The sequence below is a fragment of the Pan troglodytes genome, chromosome 17 (assembly GCF_028858775.2).
Source record: "Pan troglodytes isolate AG18354 chromosome 17, NHGRI_mPanTro3-v2.0_pri, whole genome shotgun sequence".
NCBI lineage: Eukaryota > Metazoa > Chordata > Mammalia > Primates > Hominidae > Pan > Pan troglodytes.
This window is the reverse complement of record NC_072415.2, coordinates 17078605-17089039: the sequence shown is the minus strand read 5'-3', so window position 1 is coordinate 17089039 and position 10435 is coordinate 17078605. Positions and strand designations below refer to the sequence as shown.

At 50.8% G+C, this 10435-nt stretch overlaps 1 protein-coding gene across 1 annotated transcript; it reads left to right on the top strand.

The window, feature by feature from the left end:
- Nucleotides 1-7407: 7407 nt before the first annotated feature.
- MC5R (melanocortin 5 receptor) lies at nt 7408-8385 on the top strand. Its single transcript, NM_001009119.1, is given in 1 exon segment — nt 7408-8385. A coding segment is annotated over 1 exon segment (978 nt).
- Nucleotides 8386-10435: the final 2050 nt, after the last annotated feature.

The following is a 10435-nucleotide window of genomic DNA, read 5'->3' as shown; positions in this document are numbered from 1 at the left end:
AGGTGTAGGGGTGTCCACAGAAGAGTCCCAGCAGGAGCTACGGGCCTGGGCCTAAAGGATGAACAGGAGGTTAGAGGACAAAGGAGAGGAGAGATGGAAATAATTTTGGGTAGAAGGAGCATCAAGAAGTTTTTCAGAAGCCTGAAGTAACAATTAGTATTGAAGAGTCTTCTTAACAAAAATTGGCTAAGTAACTACAAGAACTGCAAGATTGAAATACTGGAAAAGAGACTTCCTCTCCAGATCTTGTGGCTGACTTCCCAGTGATTACCTGGGTGCTGGACTAAGGCATCTCTGAGTATCTCCCCAGTGAACGATTCCACACCCTTCAGCAGGAGCACAGTGAGTTCAGTTGCTTATCAGGAGCTACGTGCTTCTGGAAGGAAAGGACTGTCTATTCGGTCTTCAGTCTAACATCCTTAGCTTTTTCTCTCTTTTTTTTTTTTTTTTTGAGATGGAGTCTCGCTCTGTCACCCAGGCTGGAGTGCAGTGGCATGATCTCGGCTCACTGCAAGCTCCGCCTCCCAGTTTCACGCCATTCTCCTGCCTCAGCCTCCCGCGTAGCTAGGACTACAGGCACCCGCCACCACGCCCGGCTAATTTTTGTATTTTTAGTAGAGACGGGGTTTCACCATGTTAGCCAGGATGGTCTCGATCTCCTGACCTCGTGATCTGCCCGTCTCGGCCTCCCAAAGTGCTGGGATTACAGGCGTGAGCCACCGTGCCCGGCCCCTAACATCCTTAGCTTTAAACTAAGTGCAAAGGATGCTTACTGGGTCCTGTTCAAAGATGAGAGGTGTGTACAGTTTCAAACATAACCTTCCCCAGGGACTTTCAGAATCTTGACCTACATGGCATTGCAGAGATTACGTCTTTCTAGCAGTCAAAACAAAACAAACATTAAATAGAAATGAGAAACCAAAATAGAAATTTGAAAATTCCCCCAAATCCCACACCAAACCCCAAGTCCTCGTTTTCTGGCTTGAGAGGGAATATTAAGGGTTGGTGTGGAAGGGTCCCACTGTGCCAAAAGTGTGTGAAGCCTGCTTGTTCAGGGCCGGTTTTTGTTTTCGGCCTTGACACCTCAGAGTCAGGATTACTTGGTAATTTTGCTGCAGCTGCCAAGAGCTGGGCCTGAGCATGAATTGGCAGCATCCCCAGGCAGGGGGTGGAGAAAGGGATTCAGCCCAGGGGCCTGTTCATCTCGTGAGGTTCTGCCACTGATGCACAACCTTCTTCCCACCTGAACTCCTCCAGTGCCATCTCCTCGCCGTGGCTGGGCTGCTGTAACGCTACAGATCTGAAAGTGTTGTGCTGCTGCTTAAGCCCTGGCAAGGCTTCCCCTTGCCTTAGCCTCAGTACCTTCGTAGAACCTGCAAAGCCTTGGGTGCCCTCACAAGCTCTTTCTCCAGTCACTGGCACTCTCTCTCTCCCTCAAAGAAACCCACCCCTCCCGCCTTAGCGCCCTAGCTGGATGTTCCCCAGCCTCCTCCTACCTGGTGACCGCATTTCACCCTTCAGCCCTCAGCTTCCATCTCCTGCTTTGGCCCATCCTGTACCCATCACGGGCCTCTCTGCATGTCCAACTCTCTTCCCTTCGCTTCATGCTCTCTCCCTGTTCCTCTCTGCCTGCCTTTGGGATCCCAGGGCACCTGCGTTTCCTCCTCTGTGGCAATGGGACTGAGGCACAGGACTTGAGTCCTTAGACTGTGATTAAGCACAGATACCACCTGGAAGTCTGGATTCAGATCCTGATCCTGCTTTCATCACCAACTGAGAAGTCACATGACTACTCAGAGCTTCAGCTTCCCCATCTGTAAGATGATGGGAAGAATGTCGACTTTATAGGGCTGCTGGGAGAATTCGCTGAGAATACGGACATGCAGACCACAGTATTGGACACTGCAGGCTCCCAGCAAATGTTCATTTCCTTTTCTCTAAGTAAGGTGGGAAACTCGTGCATATCTAGGATCGCATTGCCCAATGTTCATGTGTGACGTGGGCAAGTGCATCTACATAAACGTGGGCTTGGGATTGAGAAGATTTGGATCAACAGCTGGTGGCACCACTGACCAGCCAAATAGTGTCAGAAACTCCATGAGCCTCAGAGTCTGTGTCTATGAATATGGTAACAATGTTAATACCTTCCAGGGTTGCTTTAAGGACTACTTAAGTTAATATATGAAAGTATTTTGTAATCCTTGGAGTTTAAAAATTGTCATAACCCAGCACTTGTGATTATCTTGCTTTCTCAGCACTCACTTGCGTGAGCTTTGCCTTGCAGCAGGTCTTTTAGTGCCTTCGTCCAGACCCTTGGTGGCGTTGAGCACAGAGATGACATTTGATAAGAGTTTTCTGGCGCCATGAGAGCGACAGACACAGAGCTGTGCCAGACACCTCAGGAGAGGACCTGCTGCCCAACTGTAGGGGTGGTCTGCTGCCTCCCCCAGCTGTCAGCCCCTCCGGTTTGGCCTCACACCTTCCCGGAAGCAGCTTGCTTCTGGTGACTGAGCTGGGTGGGGCGTGAGGGCTGAGGTTGTTGGAGCTGCCTGGCAGCTCTCTTCTCTCCCTCCCCTCCCATCCCTCCCTCCGCAGGCCTGCCCCCAGGAGGCTTCCCCACAGCATCCTGCATGATGAACTCTTCAGAGCCTGTGACTCACAGAACCCAGGCCGAGACATCCAGTGTCCAGCTAGATTTGACCCTTGCAAGCCTTCACAGATATGACTCCACGGGTTGTCTCTGTGCACTCGAATTGAGAATCCTCTCTGTTGTCATTGTTCAAGAAATAAAACACCTGGGTTGTTGCATGTTATGCTGGTCTTTGACAGGGAAAGGAACATTCCTTCCTGGGTGGCTCATGTCATCGTGTGTGTCCAGCATTGTCATTAGGCTGCTGTTTGGGAGAAAGTTTCCAATGACAGGAACAGTTGAAGAGCTTAGTCTCTATTCTCTTAACTCTATTAACCTTAATTCAATTATTTTCCTGCAAGAAACCAAGAATTCCTACATCACCTAAGGTGTTTCAGAATATAAAAATAATCAAAATATTTCCCCAGTTTATTAAACAAAGTTAGGGTAACTTATATATCAAAATCTGATAAAGACAGTATGAAGACAGGAACACTGCACATCAAATCCAGCAGCATTTTAAAAGAATAATGCCCGGTGGCACCAGGGCTCTCAGAGAGGCTGCGTCCTGCAGGGGAAAGTGCTTGGGCTCTGAGTCAGTCGGGGCTCAGCTATCTAGCGCTGGAAGCTGGGGCTTGCTAAGTAACCTCTCCCAGCACCGGTTCCTTCCATTGTGAGAGGAGAAACCCACTTCTAGGGTTTTGTAAAGGTTGAGGAAGGTAATTCCTGTGCAGCACTCAGGGTCACCCCTGCACATAGGGCCCCTGGGCCAGCCGCCCTCACCACTGTGGGAGGCCGCCTGCTGTGGTCCAGCTGCTCATCTTGCACAGAGCCCTCCATTTTGAGCACTTTCCTGGGACACCAGGACCTTTTGCAGAGCCCTCTCTGATCTGATCTTGGATGTGAGGACTATATGTGGGAGTGCTTGACCCTGCCGATGTTTTCAACACACGGAAATGGGTTCCCTCCCTCACACCACATTCCCAATGTGTACTCTCAACATTCAGAACCTCCTTCTAGAATTCCACCCTGTGGCTCCCGGCACGGCTTGGGACTCCAGTGGCGTGAGGCCAGCCAGACTGTGGTCCCCACACTTGAACTACTGGAAGGTTGTGATCATCTGCAAAGCCCAAGGAAAGCTCTGGCAGTGATATGGCCCCGTGCATCCTGCCCTGGCTTGCAGGGCAGTGGCACTTCTGCTTATTGTGAGTATAATGATTCTTTTGGGGGTTGAAGGTCAGTTTTAGGTGTCAGAGAAGGAGTGGGGTCCAGAAACTATTGCGAAAGGCCAGGATATTTGGTGAGAGGACATCCTTTGTTCTTTTTTGCTGGAGTAAGGAAAGCCTGTGTGGTTGATAAAGCCTGGCATGGCATGTGCAGTCCTGGAGGAGGGGTGAGAGCCTCGGGCAAAGAGGGGCATGGTAGGGCCACAGATGAGGGCTCCCAGGCACTGGGCCTCCTTCCCAAAGAACAATCATCAGGACATCCCAGAGACCACTGTCCAGGAGAAACGGGGTGACAAGCCCTCTTTGAGCTCGGGAGCATTTTAATCAGTGCTCAAGAGGAAGAGAAAAGAAACAAAAAGTGCAACCAGCCAGAAAAACAACCAAGCAGCCACCCACCCAACTACCCATCCACCCACCCACTGACCCAACCAACCAACCAACCAAGCAACCACCCACCCAACCACCCATCCATCCACCCACCGACCCAACCAACCAACCACCCACCCAACCACCCATCCACCCACCCAACCACCCATCCACCCAACCCACTGACCCAACCAACCAACCAACCAAGCAACCACCCACACAACCACCCATCCACCCACCGACCCAACCAACCAAGCAACCACTCACCCAACCACCCATCCATCCACCCACTGACCCAACCAACCAACCAAGCAACCACCCACACAACCACCCATCCACCCACCGACCCAACCAACCAAGCAACCACTCACCCAACCACCCATCCATCCACCCACTGACCCAACCAACCAACCAAGCAACCACCCACCCAACCACCCATCCACTCACCCACTGACCCAACCAACCAACCAACCACCCAACCACCCATCCACCCACCCACTGACCCAACCAACCAACCAACCAAGCAATCACCCACCCACCCACCCACCCACCGACCCAACCAACTAACCAACCAAGCAACCACCCACCCAACCACCCATCCACCCACCCACCGACCCAACCAACTAACCAACCAAGCAACCACCCACCCAACCACCCATCCACCCACCCACCGACCCAACCAACCAACCAACCACCCAACCACCCATCCACCCACCCACCGACCCAACCAACCAACCAACCACCCAACCACCCATCCACCCACCCACTGACCCAACCAACCAACCAAGCAACCACCCACCTACCCAACCAACCCCCACTTACCCAATCAACCAACCAAGCAACCATCCACTCACCCAACCAACCACCCACCCACCCAAGCAACCAATCAACGAACCAAGCAACCACCCACCTACCCAACCAACTACCCCCCACCCACCCACCCACCCAAGCAAGCGAGCAAGCAACCAAGTAACCATCTACTCACTCAACCAAGCAAACACCCACCTACCCAACCAACCAATCAACCAACCAAGCAACCACCCACCTACCCAACCAACCAATCAACCAACCAAGGAACCACCCACCTACCCAATCAACGAACCCCCCACCCAACCAGCCAAGCAACCAAGTAACCATCCACTCACCTAACCAATCAACCAATCAACCAATCAGGCAACCACCCACCTACCCAACTAACTAACCCGTAACCACCCAACCAACCAAGCAAGCAACCACCTGCTCACCCAACCAACCAATCACCAAACAAGCAACCACCCACCCACCCACTCAACCAACCAACTACCCAACCAAGCAACCACTCACCCAACCAACCATTCAACCGCCCGCCCGACCGCCCGCCCGCCCGACCGACCGACCAACCAACCAACCAAGCAAGCAACCATCCAACCATTCAAGAGTGTGTTCGGGGGGATTTTCGCTCGGGGCTGACGCGGTTCTCTGGCCGCTGTGCCGTGCTGGGCCACTAGGTGGCAGCGGAGGCCGCCCGGAGCGACAGCCGGCGGTGCGGAGGCGGGCCCGGCGCGGGCAGGCAGGAGGCTTAAAGCCCCGCAGAGCCGCAGCCGCCTAGCTGGGGGAGAGGCCCGTCCGGGGCTGGCCCTGAGCGCCGCACGGCCGTCAGATCCCGGGGACGCCGGGGGCCCGGGCTGAGCGCCGCGGTCCGTGAGGAGGAGCACCGGTAAATAGCCACAACTTTCTATCTCCTTGAGATCCTGAGAATAAATGCAAAATCGCGCTTCCGCTGCATGTGGAAGTGAGCGGGGCGACAGCTAGCTTGCCCCGTGAGTTTTTAACACAGCTCGATATGATGTTTAGTATAATTGCATAATTTACCGATATATCTGAGCTGGAACTCAGCTGTAACAAATGATTGTAGTTCAATAAATGCTTAGATTACCAATTTTTTCCTTTTTTATTTTTATAGATTTGGGGGTACAGGTGCTGTTTTGTTATATAGATGTATTGCATAGTGGTGGAGACTGGGCTTTTAGTGTAGCCATCACCCCTATAGTGTACATTGTACCTATTAAGTAATTTGTTGTCCCTCATCCCCTCCCTCCCTCCCAAAGTGATTACAAATATTAATGATGACAGTGATGACAGAAATTCTCTCCAGATGTGATCTGAGTTTGGAGGGCAAAGGGATTTTTGCAAATGAATCATAAGAGAGAAATTTTGCAACAAAGGAGTGTGGTACATTTAAATTGCTGTTTTTTTAAATACTGTGCTCACGCGGACCTAATAAACTATCAAGCAGACCTCATGGAATTCCACATAATGCATAAGCGAGGGAAAAATAGGTATTGAGGGAAAAGCAGCACTGTTTTCCTCAATTTTAACATGTATGTGCAGTCTACACTTACAAACTTAAGACAGTAGCTTTTAACATGTGACTTTGCTCAGGGTAACAGACCATTCTGGTTATAGCCTTACTTACAGCTGTGGAGGCTAAATCCTGGTGGGTCTGAGAAGTGTCAGGACAAGTGTTGGGGATGCACCTGTCTGTCTGTCTTAAGGGAATACGGGTCTGCGCAGTCTTAAATCGGAGCTCCCTTGAGGAGAATGTCGTGCAGTAGCCTTAGGAATGTGAACATTGGGAGACTGGCTGGGATTTTGTAGGTTATGAGTTGGGGACACTTATGATAGTGAACTTGAGCCCAGGAGAGAAGCCATAAAAAGTGAAACTGTCCTGGGCACATGGAGGTGAGTGTCTCTCTAGTAAGATGCATGTGAAAGGCTGGGAGCTGAAAGCAAGGAGAGCAGAAGAGGCTGGTGAAGATTCTAATCTGCGTGTCCAGGGGCACTCTTCCAGGTCTCAGGAACGCACGTCAGAATGTGCAAGCCAGCTGCCGGGCACGTGGCTCACCCCTGTAGTACCAGCACTTTGGGAGGCTGAGAGAGAAGGATCGCTTGTGGCCAGGAGTTTGAGACCAGACTGGGCAACATAGGGAGACCCTGTCTCTTAAAAAAAAAAAAAAAAAAAAAGGATTGAGTGAGCCGAGCCCAGTCCTCTGATGCACTGTGTCATTCATCCCCTTTCTTAGGCTGTGTTGGTTCTAGGCTAGCTGCTGTCTTTCTTTGGTAGGCTGCTAACCTCTTTGGATTGTGAATTTAAAACATGTTTTACAGTAAATTTGCTGCCAAGACAAGAGGTGTATTTCTCCGGCAATGAATTCCTCATTTCACCTGCATTTCTTGGATCTCAACCTGAATGCCACAGAGGGCAACCTTTCAGGACCCAATGTCAAAAACAAGTCTTCACCATGTGAAGACATGGGCATTGCTGTGGAGGTGTTTCTCACTCTGGGTGTCATCAGCCTCTTGGAGAACATCTTGGTCATAGGGGCCATAGTGAAGAACAAAAACCTGCACTCCCCCATGTACTTCTTCGTGTGCAGCCTGGCAGTGGCCGACATGCTGGTGAGCATGTCCAGTGCCTGGGAGACCATCACCATCTACCTACTCAACAACAAGCACCTAGTGATAGCAGACGCCTTTGTGCGCCACATTGACAATGTGTTTGACTCCATGATCTGCATTTCCGTGGTGGCATCCATGTGCAGCTTGCTGGCCATTGCAGTGGATAGGTACGTCACCATCTTCTAAGCCCTGCGCTACCACCACATCATGACGGTGAGGCGCTCAGGGGCCATCATCGCCGGCATCTGGGCTTTCTGCACGGGCTGTGGCATTGTCTTCATCCTGTACTCAGAATCCACCTACGTCATCCTGTGCCTCATCTCCATGTTCTTCGCTATGCTGTTCCTCCTGGTGTCTCTGTACATACACATGTTCCTCCTGGCGCGGACTCACGTCAAGCGGATCGCGGCTCTGCCCAGGGCCAGCTCTGCCCGGCAGAGGACCAGCATGCAGGGCGCGGTCACCGTCACCATGCTGCTGGGCGTGTTTACCGTGTGCTGGGCCCCATTCTTCCTTCATCTCACTTTAATGCTTTCTTGCCCTCAGAACCTCTACTGCTCTTGCTTCATGTCTCACTTCAATATGTATCTCATACTCATCATGTGTAATTCCGTGATGGACCCTCTCATATATGCCTTCCGCAGCCAAGAGATGCGGAAGACCTTTAAGGAGATCATTTGCTGCCGTGGTTTCAGGATTGCCTGCAGCTTTCCCAGAAGGGATTAAGCACAAAGTGCTCCTCTCTGTGGCTCTGTTCTCCTTTGTTTGCTCACCTATGACAAAGCGACAGCCAAGGGGTAGGCGGGAGTGCTAGCATCCCCTTTTTCTCTTTACCAGCTCAGACATGGGCCTAAGAGGCTCTCTCTGTTCAGTTCCTGGTGATTATGTCCAACATGCAAGGGTTGCTTATCCACTCTGGGGACAGTCATGACAATTTCTTACTGTCCTTTTGTGTCCTATGGTTTCTACTGCTCCCACCCATTTCTGGGGGCCCCATCCACCCTCCACCTAGCAGGCATGTGCTCGGGGAATGCACAGCACCCTCAGTGCAAGCCAGACATGATGAAACACGTATTGTGACGGGAAGAAAACCGTGATATCGATGCCAGGTGGGATTGCTTCTTCTCCCCAGAAGCAGGTCCACACTCTGCTGGCTGCACTCTGAGCTATGCATGCTTTTCAGGGAAGAAAAGAGTGGCCAGATTCTTTCCATCAGAAGCAATCTGTTCATTTGTTCTGAAATGTCTTCTTTGCTCCCCTTGCCTGAACTTTTGATTCATGGCTTTTGTTCATAATTGTCTGAATAATTGTACTTCTGTCAATCATGGTGTTGCACTTACCCAGAAATAAAACCTTATGCTAGAAACCCTGCCTCATGTGCTGTGGAAGACTCTGTGACTCTTTCTTACTGTCTTATTTGGGCTCAATCTGGGGTTTCCAAATGGATGTTTGGGGGCATTCCAGGGGCTCAAGGAGTTCAAGGTGCCCAGTGCTGCATGTAGCACACATCCACAGCCAGGCTTGCTTTGAGTGGCTCACACCGGATCTGTGTTGGAGTCTGAACTCTGGCCTGTGTACTTGGAGGCATGTCAATCTCATTTCAGCAGCCAACAAAGGTCAGGGCCCAACCTATAGCCCAGGGAGCCCCATCTTCTCCTAACCTAGACTGGAGCAGAGAAACCCGAGTTCAGGTGCTCATTCTGCCTTTCACTGCTGTGTGGCGTGAATCATCTTATTTCAGGTTCCACATCTGTGCTGACTGTACACAATGGCCATGAGAACTGCAAAATTGTGTGAGCTTCTTGTAAATTTGTAAAGCACTATAGGGTTTGCTTTTTATTTTAAAGAAATGCTCGGATTAGAGGCGTGAGCCAGAGGTTGCAGTGAGCCAAGATTGCACCATTGCACTCCAGCCTGGGCAACCATTCAAGACTCTGTCTCAAAAAAAAAAAAAAGAAAAGAAAAAGAAAAAGAAATGACTAGATGGGGTAAATACTAAGGAAGGACATGGGGGCCAATGGTCAGAGCAGTGGCCTGGACACCAGGAGGTTTGTGTGGTCCTTCTCTGAAGCAAAGGGCTGGAGTCCTTGCAGCTCTCACAGTCCACTCTTGTAATAACTTTTGGTATGATTCCTATTTTCTGCTTTGTATTGGACATTCACATCTAGACTGCACCCAATGAAAAAAATGTAAATAAAGCAGAGGACCATTGGGTCACACAACAGTGAGCTGCTAGTGCAGAAGAGGGACCCTTCCTGTTGAGGCCTGCCAGGACAGAGGGGCTTCCTGGGTGTAGCCATATCAATAACTTATGCACTTGACCCCTGCCCCTGGAAATGCAGAGTCCAGGAAAGAAACGGTGCTGGCATGAACAGGAGTGTGCATAAGACATCCAAATCATTTGAAAACTGGCAAATTAGCAGGCTGTTGGCAACTGAGTTTTGAAGGGGCAGCTATCTTTTCAAATGTTTCCTGTTCCTTGTTGCTGAAAATTCATGTGTGTATCCACGAATGGGCAGTAAGTGGTCCCGTGTAACCACCATGGGGAACCACAGTGCATTGTTCCCATGGGATGTGTCTCAGGAGCCTGGCTTCTGTGAAAGCTGGCCTCTCTTCTGCCCCACACATCTCGGTGGCCCCATGTCCTACAGCAGCTTCAGGCATGGAGCAGGTGCACCAGGAATGCTTGTTATTGTTGCAAAACAAATGTGTATTGATTCTTCTGCCTGCTAGACCTGAGTACTAAATGAGTTCCAATCCTATGGGCAGAAACTTC